The following is an 18,941-nucleotide window of genomic DNA, read 5'->3' on the forward strand; positions in this document are numbered from 1 at the left end:
ATGGCATTTATTAAGCACTTTCTATGTGCAAAGCACTGTTCTAAGCGCTGGGGAGGTAACAAGGTGATCAGGTTGTCCCACGGGGGGTTCATAGTCTTAATCCCCAATTTACAGATGAGGTAACTGAGGCACAGAGAAGTTAAGTGACTTGCCCAAAGTCACACAGCTGACACTTCCTCTTCCCACCAGGGATGGGTTCAAATCTGGTCTTTGAAAGGGCAGAGCCCCTCAGAGGTCGTTAACCTCAGAATGACATGGGGTCCTTGCCCAAGGTCCTACAGCTGGTGATTGAGCTGGGATTAGAACCAGCCTCCTAACCTTCAGTCCCATACTCTTTCCACTAGGTCACACTTCCTCCCTGGGATGAACCATGGTTCAGTGCCTGTTTGACAGTGAAACTTTTGGAAATTGTTTTTAAATGGTATTTGCTAAGTGCTTATTACGTACTGGGCACCACATTAAGTGCTGGGCTAGAAAAAGGCTAATCAGGTTGGACACAGTCCCTGTCTGATATGGGGCTCACAGTCTAAAGAGGAGGGAGTAGGATTTAATCCTCTCAATTACCTCATCTGTAGAAGGAGGATTTAAGACTACAAGCTCCATGTGGGACATGGACTGTGTCCAACCTGATGAGTTTGTATCAATACTAGCACTTAGTACAGTGCCTGGCACATGGTGCTCAACAAATACCATTTTAAAAATCCCCATTTTACAGATGAGGTAACTGAGGTATAGAGAAGGTATGTGACTTGTCCAAGGCCACACAGCAGACAAGTGGCAGAGCTCGTATTCATTCATTCATTCATTCATTCAATTGTATTTATTGAGTGCTTACTGTGTGCAGAGCACTGTACTAAGCACTTGGGAAGTGCAGGTCGGCAACATATAGAAGCAGTGTGGCTCAGTGGAAAGAGCCCAGGCTTGGGAGTCAGAGGTCATGAGTTCAAATCCCGGCTCCACCACTTGTCAGCTATATGACGGTGGGCAAGTCATTTTACTTCTCTGTGCCTCAGTTACCTCATTTGTAAAATGGGGATTAAAACTGTGAGCTCCACGTGGGACAATCTCATCACCTTGTATCCCCCAGTGCTTAGAACAGTGCTTTGCACATAGTAAGCGCTTAACAAATATCATCATCATCATCATCATCGTATAGAGACGGCCCCTACCCAGCAACAGGCTCTTGGTCTAGAAGGGGAAGACAGACAACAAAACAAAACAAGTAAAACAAAACAAAGGTCCTCTGATACCCAGGCCTGGGCTCTTTCCATAAGGCCATGCTGTTCTTGATTAAAAGTATTTCCCATTTGTGCTGTTTCAGTTGTTTTTGGTGGGAGATAGACAGATTATCCAAGAACAGAAGCCATTTCAGATCTCTTTGAAAGGAAAATGGGGATTTTAAAAGAACATGGAAAGGAGAGCTCTGGGAGTACAGCTGTGGTTGAGTCTGAAAGTCACAATGATGGTCGGGGTGCTCCTGCTGACAGTCCATGGAGCATAGGTGAGGGGGGAGGGACCCCGGGCTGTGCCAGAAAGGATTCAAGCTTGTGAATCAACCTGATTCAAAGGATTCAACCTGATAGCTTGTGAGGGTAAACCATTTTTTTTCTAGAGTGAGTGTGGCCTAGAGGAAAAAAACATGGGACCCAGTTCCAGTCCCAGATCAGATAGTGGCCTGCTGTAAGATGTTTAGCATGGCCCTTAACCTCTCTGGTCCTCAATTTCCTCATCTATAAAATGGTGATAAAATACCAATTCTCCTTACCTCTTAGACTATGAGCCCCATGTAAGTCAGGGACTGTGTCTTACCCCTGGCCCAAGTCCTCCCTCTGGCCTGGAATGCCCTCCCTCCACACATTTGCCAAACTAGCTCTCTTCCTCCCTTCAAAGCCCTACTGAGAGCTCACCTCCTCCAGGAGGCCTTCCCAAACTAAGCCCCCCAGCTTTTCCTCTCCTCCTCCTTCTCTCCCCATTAACCCCCTCCCTCTGCCCTAACCCCCTCCCCTCCCCACAGCACTTGTGTATATTTGTGCATATTTGTTACTCGATTTTATTAATGGTGTACATATAGCTATAATTCTATTTATTCCGATGGTATTGACAGCTGTTTACTTGTTTTGTTTTGTTGTTTGTCTCCCCCTTCTAGACTGTGAGCCAGTTGTTGGGTAGGGACCATCACTATATGTTGCCAATTTGTACTTCCCAAGCACTCAGTACAGTGCTCTGCACACAGTAAGCGGCTCAATAAATACGATTGAATGAATGAATGAATGAATCTGATTGTCTCATATAATAATAATAATAATGATGGTATTTATTAAGTGCTTACTATGTGCAAAGCACTGTTCTAAGCACTGGGGAGGTTACAAGGTGATCAGGTTGTCCCACAGGGGGTTCACAGTCTTAATACCCATTTTACAGATGAGGTCACTGAGGCACAGAGAAGTTAAGTGACTTGCCCAAAGTCACACAGTTGACAATTGGCGAAGCCAGGATTTGAACCCATGACCTCTGACTCCAAAGCCCGGGCTCTTTCCACTGAGCCACGCTGCTGCATATCTACTGCAGAGCTTAGCACAGCATCACCCTCTTCACCTATGACATCTATTGAGTGCCGAAGTACTAAGCACTTGGGAAAGTGCAGGATCCCTGCCTTCCAGGAGTTTACCATTTAAAGGTGGTAAAAGTCCCAAGGATGGGCACATAGAAAGCACTTAGTAATCAATCAATCATATGTATTGAGTGCTTCCATGTGCAGAGCACCGTACTAAGCACTCAGGAGAATATAACAGAGTTGGTAGGCATGTTACCTGCCCTCAAGGAGCTTACAATCTGGAGGTGGTAACAGACATTAAAATAAATTATGGACACATATATAACTGTGAGCCTGTTGTTGGGTAGGGACCGTCTCTATATGTTGCCAACTTGTACTTCCCAAGGACTTAGTACAGTGCTCTGCAAACAGTAAGCGCTCAATAAATATGATTGAATGAATGAATGGGGTGAAGAAAGGGCTCAAATTTAAGTGCAACGGGGAGGCAGAAGTGGGAGGGAATAGGGGAAATGAGGGTTTGGTCAGGGAAGACCTCTCAGAGGAGTTGTGCTTTTAATAAGGCTTTGAAGGTGGGGAGATTGATTACCTATCATATCTGAAAGGGGTGGTAGTTTCAGGCCAGAAGGAGGACCAGGGCAAAGGGTTTGTGGTGAGAAAAGCCACTGAATAGATTGTTATTATTATTATTATTATTATTACTACTGTCAACCTCTCTAGCCTGCACTAGACAACCACACACCCATCCCAGTGATAATTGCCAGAAGTGCCACTCCGGGAAGTTTGGCCTAGTAGACTAACATTTGTGGGAATGTGTCCAGTTGGCCAGGGGGAGATAGTCTTCTCTAAAGCAGGAGCCCTTGTGTATCCCGCCTCCATGGAAGAACAGAGGACTTGCCCTAGGAAAAAGAAGTGTTAAGCCATGGTGGGGGTCCTGACCTCATTTTTCGGAAACGAGTGGCAGTAGCTCGTAATTGGAGAGAGATCCAATTTCTTGGCAGCTCTGCCGCAAAAGGAAAATACCCTTGGTCTAGGCAGGTGTGTGCTTCTTCTGTCTACCCCAAAGTTGGTGAAAATCCCCCGGAATGGCTCAAAAGGAGGCTTTGTCTAAGAGTGTTCCTGTTCCCGATCGCCTATAAAGACACGATGCAAATTAACTTGTCACAAGTAGGGGTGGGAGGGTTGGGCATTTCCCCCCCTGGTTTGGAGATGGAAGAAACTCTGTTAATGTTCTTGTTGCAATTAATTTGGCAGAGACCCCCTCGTGAGACGCCACCTGCATTATTTTGGACTTAATTGCAACACTTTGGTAGTTATTTGTACTTACTTGCCCTGGGGGGTAGAGAATTTCCCCTTTGTGCTTTCTCTCTCAGAGCCGGCTGCCATACCCCAAAAGCACAGGGATGGAGGCCGTGGGATTGAAAGCTTTCGGCGTTCATTCTTCAAGTACGGTACATAATCTCCCGAGATTAGCTCTATGACAAAATTGAAATGTAAACTTAATTTGGTACCTTCTACTTAACTGGTTCCTAGCCCGTGAAAACTGCTTCCTTCAGCTAAGTACTTAAGATGACATTTAATTGGGCCCGAGTATGATTTCACTCGATGTAGAATCGTAGCGCGCCTTAAAAACTTTAATCACCGTTCTTCAAAAAGGAGCATGCGTTTCTATCCCTGGGCTCATGTGTGCAGGCCCGGAAAAGCCATAAACTGGATCTGACCCAAGGACTTGCTTCCGACTATGCGGATGACCTCACGGGGGTCTCGAGAAGGCCTGATTAGAAGCCGCCTTCTCATTTGGAAGGAGTTAGAAGCAACTATCGAGAAATTCTTGCTTTCTAATTAGTTGGTGGGGGAGAGGCGCTCTGCAAATGAACATCTGGAGGAAATAAGGAGTTAGCTCAGTCTTCAAATGGGACCCATTAAAACCGAGGACTGGGTTTTCTCTCCTTCTCTTCAGTGTTGAGCTTGCAAGAGTTCACTGGGGCTGGTGCTCTAACAACAGAAAGAGAGGAGAGCCTTCTTTCCAAGACGTTGTTTAAGAAATAATCTATACTTTACGATTAGTCATTCCGTGGCACTAGATCTTTGAGCCACAATTCAAGAGAGCTTCTCCTCTTCTGCAATCTTGGCAGCCGCGGCCTCCCCGTAACAGTATTTCAGAGCTAGCTGTTGATGGGAAGCTATATTTTACCCATATAATGTTTAATTTGATGAGCCAAAGTATGATTATTTGAATTAATTAAGGGATGTGGAAGAGCTCTGGGTGTAATGCACTTTTGATATTCACCTTTAAATGCACATTTATATCTATTGATCTATAAATATTTGACGCATATTTATGCAGATTTGATCTACTGGCAATGCAGGGCATTATAGGAAATCTGCAAGGGTGTTATGTGTGAATCTCCATTTAGAGCATCAAGCCGCACCCACGACATAAAGATGCGGGTTTTAGGCTGTAAGCTAAGGGGGTGGGGGGGAAAGATGGGTAGTAAGCAGGTTGTAAAATACAGCCCCCCTGCAGGCTTCCAGCCCAGCTCAGCAAAAAGGTGAATCTACTGTCAATCAGCTCTGTGTCCCAGCCCACGCATGCTCGCATTTCCAACAGATGGCTTTCTCTGACTGTGGGTTTCTCCAGTTTTTCCCCCCCGGGGGGTGGGGAGAGAAGGGGATCTGGGCAATGGCAGCTCTAGCAGGGAGCTGTTGAGGTCGGGGTGGGGGTTGGGGACAGGGGCTGCAGGCCCCAGGGACTGTCATGTCCTAAGGAGGCAGACACATCCAAAGTTGTGACAGTGAAAGGGATGCCCCCTCTCCTACTCTGTGGGGGTTGGGTGATGAATAGGGCTTTGGAAATTAAACTTGCTTCTTCTCTCCCCTCCTTGCTCCGGAGGCTTGGAAGGGTTACCCAAATCATTTTAAGGCTGCAGGGTTGAAGGGATTAAGTGAGGTGGACTGCTTTCTCTCTCTCGTTAGGTGAGTTGGGGCTACAGAATAATAATGAGTGGTAGTTGTTAAGGGTGTAGTATGTGCCAAGTGCTGAAGTAGAGACCGAGTCCCACAGTTGAAAATCCCACAAGGGGGGAGTGGAGAATTTGAGAGCAACCAAGTTAATTCCCATTTTACAGATGAGGAAACTGAGGCACAGTAAAGCAAAGTGACTTGCCCAAGGTCCCACAGCAGACAAGCGGTGGAGCCAGGATTAGAAGTCTCCTGAATGCAAGGCCCATCCTGTATCCAGTAGGCCATGCTGTTTCACACAGGTAGGACACCCACACACCTGATGAAATCCTGTCAACAGTCTCAGGAGGGATAGGGCTTTATTGTTTCTTTCTTCTTAAAATCTAGGGGAGCAGCCACTGGCCCAAACTTCGGGTAGCAACGAGACTTGAAGACCCTACGACTTTGACTCTTCCTCTCCCCGCCTCCTGTGGGTGCTCTTGGGATTCCAGAACATTCACTCGAATTTATTGAGCACTTACTGTGTGCAAAGCACCGTACTAAGCACTTGGGAGAGTACAATATAACAACAGATACGTTCCCTGCCCACAACAAGCTCACAGTCTGGAGGGGAAGACAGATATTAATAAAAATAAATACATAAATAAGTAAATTATGGATATATACATATGTGCTGTGGAGATGGGAGGAAGGATGAATGAAGGAACAAGTAAGAGTGGAGTGGAAGGGAGCGGGAGAAGAGGAGAGGAGGGCTTAGTTAGGAAGGCTTCTTGGAGGAGATGTGCCTTCAATGAGACTTTGAAGTGGGAGGACATAGAGGCCAACCACCCCACCCCCCAAACACGCGTGCGTGCGCGCGCGCGCGCGCGCGCGCACACACACACACACACACACACACACACACACACACACACACACACACACACACACACACACACACACACTCTCTTCCAGGAATGGTCCCAGTGCATCCCTGATGGATAGTTTGGGCTCAAAGTTCGGGCCAGTGAGTCATTGGCTGAACAAGATTTTAAGCCACTGAACTGGATCAATCAATCAGCTGTATTTATTGAGTGCTTACTTTGTGCCAAACATTGAACTAAGCACTTGGGAGAGTACAATATACTAATACAACACACACATTTCCTGACTACAGTGAGCTTATAGTCTAGAGGAGGAGACAGACATTAATATAAATTATGGATCTGTACATAGAGAAGCAGTGAGGTTCAGTGGAAAGAGCATGGGCTTGGGAGTCACAGGTCATGGGTTCTAATCCTGGCTCCACTGCTTTTCAGCTGTGTGACTTTGGGCAAGTCACTTCACTTCTTTGTGCCTCAGTTACCTCATCTGTAAAATGGGGATTAAGATTGTGAGCCCCACATGGGACAACCTGATCACCTTGTATCCCCTCCAGTGCTTAGAACAGTGCTTCGCACATAGTAAGCACTTAACAAATGCCATCATTATTATTATTATCATTATTAAGTGCTGTGGGGCTGGGAGGGGGGATAAATAAAGGGAGTGAGTCAGGGTGACACAGAAGGAAGTGGAAGAAAAAGAGAAGATGGCTTAGTCAGGAAAGGCCTCTTAGAGGAGACGTGCCTTCAGTAAGGCTTTGAAGTGGGGGAGAGAAACAGTCTGTTGGATATGAAGAAGAAGGAAGATATAGGCCAGAGTCAGAACGTGGGGGAGAGGTCTGCAGCCAGATAGACAAGATTGTAAACTCTTTAAGGGTAGGGGTCAAGTCTACTAAGACTGTTGTACTTTTCCAAGTAGTAGTACAATGTTCCACACCAGGGAACAAAAGTAGCCAGGTCTGGAGGGCAGGGAGTGCTCTGCACACTGTAAGCGCTCAATAAATATTATTGATTGGTTGACTGATAGGGAGGTCTCTGCCTCTGAAGGAGCCAGGGTGGTGGGAAGGCCCTCTAACTTGGACTGGCTGACAGGGGGCTGGAGAAGCACAAAAGGAAGGGGAGGAGCAGGCTGCAGCCCGAAGAGATGAAAATGTTCCGGAGAGGAGCCGGCTCCTGGGATAAAACCGCTTTCCAAAAGAACTTCCCACACAGACCTCAATCACCATTATCCTCATCTGATTGCACCTATTTTTCATTAGGAAAAGTTGGCAGGGTTTGTGTCGTAATCCTGGTTCTGCAAATGGGAACAGAGGGACCCCGGGCCTTTCCCCCGCCCCCTGTCTCCAGGCAGTCCTGACCTCCCCCAAACCCACCTCCAGTGCCAATGGCTGGGGGCAGTGGTGGGCGGGGGGTGCTGGAGAGGGAGGGAAACATGCCCAGGAAAGGATGCTTGGGCTGTATGGGGATTTTAAGTGGCTGGATAGACAGGAAGGCTTGTGTGACAGTGGGTGATGGGAGTGCTGAAGCCTCAGCACTCAGATAAGCCTCAGATAAGCAGTGTGGCCTAATGGGTAGAGCCCAGGCCTGGGAGTCAGAAGGACCTGGGTTCTAATCCCAGCTCTCCAACCTGTCTTCTGCGTGACCTTGGGCAAGTCACTTCACTTTTCTGGGCCTCAGGTCCCTCATCTATAAAATGGGGATTAAAATGTGGGACAGAGACTGTGTCCAACCTGATTAGCTAGTATTCATTCATTCATTCAATCGTATTTATTGAGCACTTTCTGTGTGCAGAGTACTGTACTAAGCGCTTGTACCTACCCCACTGTTTGCCTGACACACAGTAAGCACTTAACAAATACCATTATGAACACTACTATTTATTACAAACAAATAACCACATGTGTTAGCTTCTGGTCTCTGGCCGAGAAGGCAAAAGCCAGTGGCTTATCCTGGGGACCGCTGGGTAGACCTCGGGAAAACTGTGATTGAATTTCTTGACTTCCTTAAAACCTCATCTCAAGGACCACCTCCTCCAGAAAGCCTTCTCTCCCTTAATCAATCAATCAATCAATCGTATATATTGAACGCTTACTGTGTGCAGAGCACTGTACTAAGCACTTGGGAAGTACAAGTTGGCAACATATAGAGACAGTCCCTACCCAACAGTGGTCTCACAGTCTAGTCTAGTCACAGTCTAGTTATTAACCTTCTTCAATCTGCCAGCTCCTTCCCCTCACTTCTTCACTTATGGTTCTTACTATGTGCCAAACACTGAAACAGATTCAGGATAGTCATCTTATTATTTTAATTACTCATCTCTATGTATCAATATATTCGTCTACAAATTCCCTGTCTATAGTCTACCTTAATGTCTGCTTCCCCCGTAGACTTGTGTGGTCCGGAGGGCAGGGACCTTGGATAACGACTCTGTTATAGTTTCCTTTCCCACGTGCTTGGTACAGTGCTCTGCACATAGTATGTACTCAATAAATGCACTAATTATGCTGATTGGGTGCTGATGTGGTTCCCCTTTTTAGAACGTGAGTTCTTTGAAGGCAAGAGCCATGCTACCTTGTACAGCCCTTCTGGAACAGTTATTAAAGATTTGTTGATTGATGGACATTGATTGACAATTTGGAGGGAAAGCCAGAGGACACATTTAGACTCTTAAGCCAAGATTTCTCTCTTGTTTGGGCATGTCAGAAATCAGCATTCAATCTCCCCAAGCCACATCCATCCCTCTTGGAACAAAGCATTTTTCAGCCCCTCTTCACATCCCTCTTGCTGCAGATTAGAGAAGCAGTGTGGCTCAGTAGAAAGAGCCCGGGCTTTGGAGTCAGAGGTCAGGGGTTCAAATCCTGGCTTCGCTAGTTGTCAGCTGTGTGACTTTGGGTAAGTCACTTCACTTCTCTGGGCCTCAGTTACCTCATCTGTAAAATGGGGATTAAGACTGTGAGCCCCCCGTGGGACAACCTGATCACCTTGTAACCTCACTAGTGCTTAGAACAGTGCTTTGCATATAGTAAGCACTTAATAAATGCCATCATTATTATTACTGGGAGAAGACATGCTTTCCGTGGTCACCAACTGTAGTGTGGGTGAGGGAAAGAACACAGGGGCCTGTCTGAAAGCTCCCTCTGGGTGAAGGGCTGAGAATATAGAAGATCTTTGCTTAATCCCGGTCCTCTCCCATGGCCAATGTCAAGCAAAGTGAAAGTAGGGAGAAAGGACACTTAGCTGCTGCAGGGTCCCTGATCTTCCCACGTGCGTGTGATGAACAAGTGGGCACAGGCAAAATGGGTACTGGACCTCGAAGCTTTAATCAGGCAGTATTGGAGCAGTTCCCTGAGGGACAAAGGGGAATGAGGCCGGAGTTGTGAGGTATAGGGGAGGGGATCAGAATTTTTTTTTATTTGGCATCAAACAATCAATCGTATTTATTAAGTGCTTACTGTGTGCAGAGCACTGGTACTAAGGGCGTGGGAGAGCACACTATAATAAAGCTGGTAGACATGTTCCCTGCATGCTCAATCAATCAATCAATCAATGGTATTTACTGAGCATGTCCTGTGTGCAGAGCACTGTAGTAAACACTTGGGAGAGTATACTATAACAAAATTGGTAGACACATTCTCCGTCCATGGTGGAGATCTTGGCGAGTTAATAATAATGGTATCTGTTAGGTGCTTATTATGTGCTGAACATTGTGGTGGATACAAGCTAATCAGGTTGGACACGGTCCCTGTCCCATACGGGGCTACAGTCTTAATCCCCATTTTATAGATGAGGAAACTGAAGCACAGAGTGCTTTGCACATAGTAAGTGCTTAACAAATACCATTAAAAAAAAAAGTGACTTGTCTGAGGTCACACAGCAGACATGTGGCAGAGTCAGGATTAGAATCCAGGTCCTTCTGACTGCCAGGCACGTGCTCTATCCACTAGGCCATGCTGTTTCTAACTCATGCTTGGCACATAGTAAGCACGTAGCCAATTCTGTTACTATCATCATCTTTAGTATTACACATTTCCCAGATCTCCCCCTTCCTCTCCAACCATATGATCACACCCTGGTCCAGGCCCTCACTATGCCCCAGCTAGAGACCTGTTTGAATACTGCCCTTTGCACTCACACACTATTCATCTAGATCCAGTTCAAATCCACAAAGAAGTTGTACTTCCCTGACACGCATCTGTGAACCACTGACCTGACTTGAGCCTTCGAAGCTCCTAAAAGGAACAATCTATAAATCTATTGTATTTATTGAGTGCTTACTGTATGCAGAGCTCCATACTAAGCGCTTGGGAGAGTGCAATGTAACAGAGTTGGTAGACACGTATCCTGCCCAAATAGGGACCTTCCTTTCCCGAGCCCTCCGGGGAAAAACCTGCACACTTTGGGAACGGGATTTGCTGCTGCTGGGAGACCAGCTGTAGCTTAGAAATTCACAAAGGCCAGAAGCTCACAGCTGGCCTCGCCTCATCTGTGTCCAATGGCCCAGTGTGGGGAAAATGCATCCTGCGGATCTTTAGAAAAGTCATGTTGACTTTGCTCGGGGAGACCTTGAAAGCTACAAACCCTGGGGAGAGTCAAACAAGGGGAAGATCCAGGATTGGCCAAGTTTCTGCTGCCTTGACTCGGGCCTCGGTTGGCCAGTGAGGAGGAAAGTGTTCTGACAAAGCCCTGCCCAAGAACCCCCGCACTTAAATCTGAAAGAGCTCCCTCTTTGCGGTGAAATGATCTTTCTAAGATTACTCTGCCTACACACTTGGAGGATATTAGGGTAATGGAGGACTCGAGGGATTACTTTAGATTCCACAGATTAGACAGACACATGAATGCTGTGTGAGAGAGAAATTTTAAAACATTATTTATAACGTTCTGGGTCCCGTGGCTTAGGCATCTGGGCATAGAAAGAACATGGCATCGGTGGGCTGGATGTCTTGTGCATTCACTTGCCCGGGAGACCCTGAAGTAGCGTGGCTTAATGGATAGAACACGGGCCCGGTGTGTCAGAAGGACCTGGGTTCTAATCCTGACTCTGCCACTTGCCTGCTGGGCAATCTTGAGCAAGTCACTTCACTTCTCTGGGCCTCAGTTAACTCATTTGTAAAACTGGAATTATGACTGTGAGCCCTATGTGGGACAGAGACTGTCCGAACTGATTAACTTGTGTCTACTCCAGCGATTAAAACACTGCTTGGAACTTAGTAATTGCTTAACAAGTACCATAATTATTATAAAGCCCAGTGGGAGCCAAGTCTAGCCCAGCCCAAACCAAGCCCCGATAGGTCTTTATCTAGTCCAACATTTATTTTGGGGAGGGCCTGATCTGGCTCCCAGGGTGAAGGCCAGCAGTCAATCTGTCAGTTGTATTTATTGAGTGCTTACAGTGTGCAGAGCACTGGAATAAGCTCTTGGGAGGGTACAGTCAAACAATAAACAGACACATTCCCTGCCCACAGTGAGCATCCAGTCTAGAGGGGGAGACAGACATTATAGAAATAAATAAATTACAGTTATGTACCTGAGTACCGTGAGGCTGGGAAGGGGGATGAACAGGAGCAAGTCAGGGTGACGCAGAAGGGAGTGGTGGAAGAGGAAAGGGGGACTTAGGGAAGGCCTCTTGGAGGAGATGTGCTTCGAATAAGGCTCTGAAGGAGGGGAGAGTAATTGTCTGTCAGATATGAGGAGGGAGTGGCGTTCCAGGCCAGAGGCAGGATGTGGAAGAAGGGTCGGCAGCGAGTTGATCAAAATAGAGGTACAAGTGAGAAGGCTGGCATTAGAGAGGCAAAGTGTGCAGGCTGAGTTGTAGAAGGAAAGTAGTGAGGTGAGGTAGGAGGGGGCAAAGTGCAGCAGGGTTGTGAGCCTGGGAGATGAGGTCTGGTTCTCTCTAAGCTCTGCTGAAATACAGAAGAGAGGTCACAGAAGTGAAGTGATTGGAGCCAGGATATTTATTGAAAGTCCACTGAGAGCCACACACTGTACTAGGTGTTTCAGGAAATCACAACAGAAGCCAAAGATACAGTCCCTGCTTATGTGGAGTGCAATGTAACCTATAGAAAGTCAAAACTGTATTAGGGTCTGAGAAAATCCCTCAGATGAGTCTCAAATCTTTCTATCACAGTCCATCAGTGGTATTTGTTGAGTGCTTACTGTTTGCAGAGCACAGTACTGTTTGGGAGAGTACAATAAAATAGAGTTGGTAGACACAAATCTCTGCCCTCAAGGAACTTACAGTCTAGTGTGGGAGATGGACATTAAAATCAAGAAGAACCTGGGTTCTAATCCCAGCTCTGGCACTTGCCTCCTGTGTGACCTTGGGCAAGTCACTTAACTTCTCTATGCCTCAGCTACCCTACATCCAAGATGGGGATTAAGACTCTGCACCCCACGTGGGACGTGGACTGTGTCTAACCTGATTAGTTTGTATCATCGCCAGCACCTAGTACAGTGTCTAACATCTAATAAATGCTTAACAGATACCACAAAAAGGTTACAGATAGGGCAACCAACAGAGTATGAGGAGATGTGCACAAGTGCTGTGAGAATGGGATGAATATCAAAGAGCTCAGGTCTCTAAGCTCTATACCCAAGCAGAGTCCTTTTTACAGGCCATGGTTGCCTATGTTGGGCATCAGGCTAAGTCCAAGCCCAGATTCCATGAGAAGCTGCATGGCCTAGTGGAAAGAGCACAAGCCTGACATTCATTCATTCATTCATTCAATCGTATTTATTGAGCACTTACTGTGTGCAGAGCACTGTACTAAGAGCTTGGGAAGTACAAGTTGGCAACATATAGAGATGGTCCCTACCCAACAGTGGGCTCACAGTCTAGAAGGGAGGACCTGGGTTCTAATCCCAACTCCGCCACTTGTTTGCTGTGTGACTTTGGGCAAATCACTTCACTTCTCTGTGCCTCCATTCCCTCATCTGAAAAATAGGGATTCAGTACCCGTCCTCCCTTCTACTTAGACTGTGAGCCCCATGTGGGACAGAGACTGTGCCTGATCTGATAAACTGGTATTTACCCCAGTGCTTAGAACATAATTATTATTCCCACCATTCTCTAGGAGTGATCCCTGCAGACTCGGCCAGAATCAAGAAGCACCACGGACTGGATGACTGGTTTTGTTCCACCAGTTTCTCCACTGCCACCCCTTCTCTGTCAGCTCATCGGTGGCTGTGGCTTAGTGGCTTAGTGAGCCTCATTCATTCATTCATTCAATCGTATTTATTGAGTGCTTGCAGAGCTAGCCGTTCTGGGCACTAAGAAGAGTCACCCAGGACAAGCTATGACCCTCGTCCTGGCCCCCACCACCTCTACCTTCCTCTGCCAGGGGGTGTAGGGTCCTCCTGTTCCCCCTCAATTCCCCCCTCCCATGCCTTTTACCCCCTTGATAATACCTAGAATCGAAGGGCACTTTTATTTTCCTGGAGCATTTTTGCACTGGTTATTGTGCCGTATCTTCTTATTGTTATATTATACTCTCCCAAGCACTTAGTACAGTGTTCTGCACACAAAGCACTCAATAAGCGTTATTGATATTTCCTGAGAAGTTTCCTCGGTTGCTTACTGGGGAAACCGAGGCACAATGAGGCCACATAATTTGTCCAAGATCAAGGAACAGCTCAGTGGCAAAATTGGGACTTAATCCTTGGACTTTAAGGTCCTGGTGAGCAGGTAGTGTGAACTCTACTTCTGTGGTACTCTCCCAAGCAATTAGGACTGTGCTTTGCACCTGATTAGCGTCTATCTACCCCAGCACTCAGTACAATGCCTGGCACGCAGTAAACTCTTAACAAATGCCATATTAATAGCTGCTCCATAAATACTACCAACTGATAGCCCTACCTAGGGCTTTTGTCCAATCAGACCCTTGTGTTTGCCCATTGACTCCACTGTGTCTTTAGGAAGGATTAGGGCAAATTAATGGCAGGCCCTGGTTCAGAACTCTTTTGACCCCTGCGTAGCAAAATACTTTCCCACTCCCCCTCAATCAATCAATCAATCGTTTTTATTGAGCACTTACTGTGTGCAGAGCACCTCCCCACCTCCCTTCCTTTCCTCTGGTCCTGCTTCTCCTGAAAACTGAAATTCACAATTCTCGGGGCGGGGGAGGCGAGGGGCTTGATGAAACAGGTCCCGGTGGGTACAGCACGGGCTGTAAACTCGAAATGAAAAACTGGAAATGAACAGGGCTTGCTACAGTGCAAAGCCAAAAGCCTCTTCATTCTCCTCCCCATCTGCCCCCTTCCCACCCCCAGATACACACACACAAACACAAACACACACACACACACCAACCCCCAGCCCCCAGATTCACCGTAAGGACCTTTTCTGTTCCAATGGACACCACGTCACATTCTGTTTACCTGCAAGAAGGGCGCCTGACCATGGGTTTGCATGGCCGCAGAGGAAGCTCTTTGGGGCCCCTATCTGGAACAGTGCACACCCGAGATCTACTCTGAAGATAATGGAGGAAGAGTTGCCAACCGCACCAGTTTTAATCATGGTAGCTGCAATCTAAACATGAGTCAGTCCAGAGGGTAGGATATGATACATGAATAAAAGCCATGTCGAAGGTTTGACTTCTTCTTTGACTGCACCCAATCTGCTCCCCCAATTCTCCAAACACCAGAAATTGCAACTGCTTTCCACCCTGGGAGGAGACAAGCTGGAAAAGTCATCAATTTATTTTCTTTTTGGACGATGGGGTTGGGTGGGTAGGGTGGCTTGGGGTCAAAATATAAATAAATAAAGCGAGTATGAAAAGAACTAATATTAGTTTCCTGATCTATAAAACCAAATGAATTAATGGATCGGCTCATTCACTGCCTGACGAAACAAAAAAGCAAACCTTCAATACCTTTATGCACATTGAGAAAGGGAACAATAAGGGTCTTTAGAAAGCAGAAACCTAATTTGGGGAAATCAATTTCTCGGGTGAGTGTGTGTGCGCGTGAGTGCGTGTGTGTGTGGGTGTGTGTGTATACGATGGAGGCATCTCCTCTCTCCCCTCGAACCAGAAGGCAAAACTGGGGGACTTTCTCAGTCTAGACACGGAGTGATGGTTGGGGGAGGGAGGTTATTGGAGGATGAAGGGGAGAGAGAGAGAGAGAAAGAGAGAGAGAGAGAGAGAGTGTGTGTGTGTGTGTGTGTGTGTGTAGGGAGGGTGTCTTCAGATTTCCGTTCAGCCTTGTCAGTCCAGTTTGATGATGTAGCTCTGAGGGGTGACTGGGGGTGTGTGTGAAAATGCGGGGGGCGGGAACCTGACCCCTTGAACACCACCCTCTCAACCCGCCTCTCAGCATTTTCAGAAGTGCTGAAATGGGATGGTTAACCCCCCCACAAAAAAGGCTCCCCAAAAACCAGGAGCCCATGGTCAGTACTTTCCCCTACCCTGCTCCCCAACATACATGTATGTCTTCAAGGCAGTTACAACGCCCCCGCCCCGCCGGCCTCCTCCCTTCAACAGTCCTCTTTACAGCCCCCCAAAACGCACGCACACACACACACACACACACACACACACACACACACAGAGCTCCATCCTTTGGCAAAGTTTGAGCGTGGGGGCCGAATGAGATAACTGAATCAGAAAAGACGGGTTGGGGGTGTTTTTTGGGGGGGTTATTTAGAGTTACACGACTGTGTGCTCCGCGCCTGGCTCTCCCCCCCCCCCACTTTCACACACACACACACAGACACACACACACACACGCACGCACACACTAGCTGTGCTTTTGTGTTTTGTCAGAATTAATGAGAAAAGTTCCCTTGCCCTAGGGGTAATTAGTGTCCTTGGAGTTAAATAAGCTAATACTTAGGCACCTCTGGCACAGGCAATTATGTTTGTGTATTGAATAATTGATTCAAAGGGGGGGGGGGAGGGCTGCTAATCAGATCTGAGCATAATGAATTGATTTAATTAACAGGGGAATCTGCGGGTCCCTGGGAAATGCGGGCATTTATTCAGCAGTCGGAGAGTGCAGAGGCACATAAATTGCGAGGGAGCGCGGCGTTGAGGGCGCAGATTCCGCGTCCTGGGGCCGGACTCGGGCTCTCTTCTGCCCACCGCCGCTGCCCCGGCTCTGGCCCCGGTCCTTGCCCGTTTTTTTCTTGCCCCTTTTCTTGCCCAGGTCCCTGCCCCCTCCCCGTCCCCATCGCCAAGCTCTCCGGGCAAGGCGCAGGGGCTCCTTCTCGGGGTCGTCCCCTCCTGGGTGGACGCGGCCGGACCCCCCTCCGGACCCCCCTCCGGACCCCCTGCCCCGCTCCCCGCATCCTTCGGGCATTGAACTCCTTATTGCCCCCCTTTCCCGGGTCGCCCTCTCCTCCCTCCCGCTTTCCTTGGGCGGTCCAGGCGGGGAGGGCCGGGGGCCGGAGCGACCCTCCGAGCCGGGCAGAGCCGGGCAGAGCCGGGCAGAGGGGCCGGGCCGGACTCCGGCAGGGGTCCCAGGAGGGCCGGGCTCCCCGCGGCGTCGAGCCAGCCGGTGTGAGGTGGCACGGGCCGCGCTGCCCAGCTGGAGGAGCCGCGGCCGGCTGAGCTTCCCGGACCCGGCTCTTCTTCCTCCTCCTCCTCCTTTCCCCTTTCTCCTCCTCCTCCTCCTCCTCTCCTCCTCCTCCCTCTCCTCCTCCTCCTCCTCCTCCCCGGAGCGGCTTGAGCGGCTGGACAATGGTTCTGGACAAGGAGGACGGTAGGTGTCCGCTCCCTCCCCCTCCCGGGGCTGGGGGCGGCGGGCGAGGGTCAGCCGGGGTCCGGGGGGCCCCCCGGCGTCCCGGGCCTCCAGTCTCCGCGCCGGGCGGGGCGGCAGGACCGGCTCCGGCTTGGGGGGCCCCCCGGAGGAGGCGGCGGGCGGGGGGCGCGGGGAAGGGGACCCCAAAGTTTGAGCGCGGCCGGACCCGGGCGGGGGGCTGGAGCCATCCCCTCCCCCCCCAACCCCGCAGCCCCCCGGCCCGCCTGAACGCGGGGTCCCCGCGGCGCTGAGCGGTTCCACAAAGGGGACCCCTGGCTGGTCGGGGGCGCAGGGGGGAGAAGGCGGCGGGGGTCCCCTCCTCCCCCCCTTCCCTCCCTTCTCAGGGGCGCGGGTCCCAGGGAACCCCCCCCATCCCAAGGGGGCCGAGCCTTGGCGGGGAGAAAGCTTGGGATCCTGGCCAAATGCGACCACCTGCTGCCCAGGCCAGGGTGGGACCCTTCCTCTCCCCCTCCCCCATCCCTCCACCACACACACAAACCCCTTAACCACCCCCCTCCCACCTCCCCAAATCCCACCCAACCTTCCCCTCCGGCCCACCCGGCCAGTCCCCTGCCAGGTTTGGCCCAGTCCCCCCCTATCCGATCCTCCGGGTCGAACCGTCTGGGTGAGGGATGGAGGGGTAAGGATGCCACCCTTCCTTTCGCCCTTTCTCTCCGAAATCGCCCTTCGTGTGTTCTGGTCTGGGGCTTGGAGATGTTGTGGAGGGGCTCGGGTAACACTTCTGAGCTTTGGGGATGCAAATAGGCAGCTCCAAGCCCTCCGGAGTGGGAGAATTCAGGAGAGAGATGGCCCTACCGGTGGGCTCAGCTCCCAGGCAGAACTCCTGGGGTGTTTGAGGGGTTCAGAAGACGTTCCCCTTCCCCTTCCCCTTGCCTTGCCCCTTCTCTTTTCCCCTTTCCCCTTCCCCTTCCCTTCCCTCTTCTCCTTTCCCCTTCCCCTTGCCTTCCCCTTCTCCTTTCCCCCTTTCCCCTTCCCCTTACCTTCCCCCTTCTCCTTTCCTTTCCCGTTTCCCGTTTCCCCTTCCCCTTCCCCTTTCCCTTACCTTCCCCCTTCTCCTTTCCCCTTTCCCCTTCCCCTTCCCCTTCCCTTCCCTTCCCAGGTATTTTCTCAGTTTGGGCCTTCCTCCCACCCATCAGCCTTGGAAGACTTTGAATACTCTCTGTCTTCCCTAACTCTTGCAAAGTCATGGGCTGGGAATGCATCTGTCACATTGTCCTCTCCCAAACGCTTAGTGCCGTGCTCTGCACACAAGTGAGCGCTCAATAATACGATCGATTGATTGACATTCACTTCTCTCCGTTCCTCTTCTCCCTACTCCCGGGCCACGAAACGGAGCCACGGTTCCCCATTCTATCCTGGAAGGATGGCTCAAGTGCCGGGTCTCAAAAGTGGACAGCCGTGTTCCAGCCCTCGGGATATGGGGTAGAGCAGTACTTTATTTTAGTGCCGGCCTCTCCTGCTAAATGGTAAGATCCTACTCCCCCAAGCACTTAGTACAGTGCGCCACACCTAGCAGGCATCCAATAAATGCCTTTGAAGGATTGTCGGTGAGTGCTATCAGTGTGACATTGGTGGTGGATCGCTGGTAATAGCCATCTACCCCTGCAAACAATTCCTTAATCAATCAATCCATCGTATTTATTGAGCACTTACTGTGCGCAGAGCACTGTGCCAAGCGCTTGGGCGAGTACAATGCAATAATATAACGGAATTGGTAGTTGCATTCCCTTCCTGTTGGAGCTAAAGTGACCGAGTGTTCTGGCCGTGAGAGATTTCACCGCGAGTTTCCCTTGGAGCTCGCTGAGATCCGG

General features: G+C 49.4%; 1 protein-coding gene across 2 annotated transcripts in view; it reads left to right on the forward strand.

Annotated features, from left to right (window-relative positions):
- The first annotated feature begins 17,020 nt into the window (after window positions 1-17,020).
- LMO1 (LIM domain only 1) overlaps window positions 17,021-18,941 on the forward strand; it is an 83,676-nt gene continuing 81,755 nt past the window's right edge. Inside the window, exon 1 of one of the 2 annotated variants that reach the window (XM_038764722.1) lies at window positions 17,021-17,070. In XM_038764722.1, coding sequence (XP_038620650.1) covers window positions 17,049-17,070 — 22 coding nt within the window. In that variant the 5' untranslated portion in view covers window positions 17,021-17,048. Of the gene's footprint in view, window positions 17,071-18,559; window positions 18,597-18,941 lie in introns of those variants that run through there. The other variant, XM_038764723.1, reaches the window with a different exon arrangement.

The sequence above is a fragment of the Tachyglossus aculeatus genome, chromosome 22 (assembly GCF_015852505.1).
Source record: "Tachyglossus aculeatus isolate mTacAcu1 chromosome 22, mTacAcu1.pri, whole genome shotgun sequence".
NCBI classification, from domain to species: Eukaryota; Metazoa; Chordata; class Mammalia; order Monotremata; family Tachyglossidae; genus Tachyglossus; species Tachyglossus aculeatus.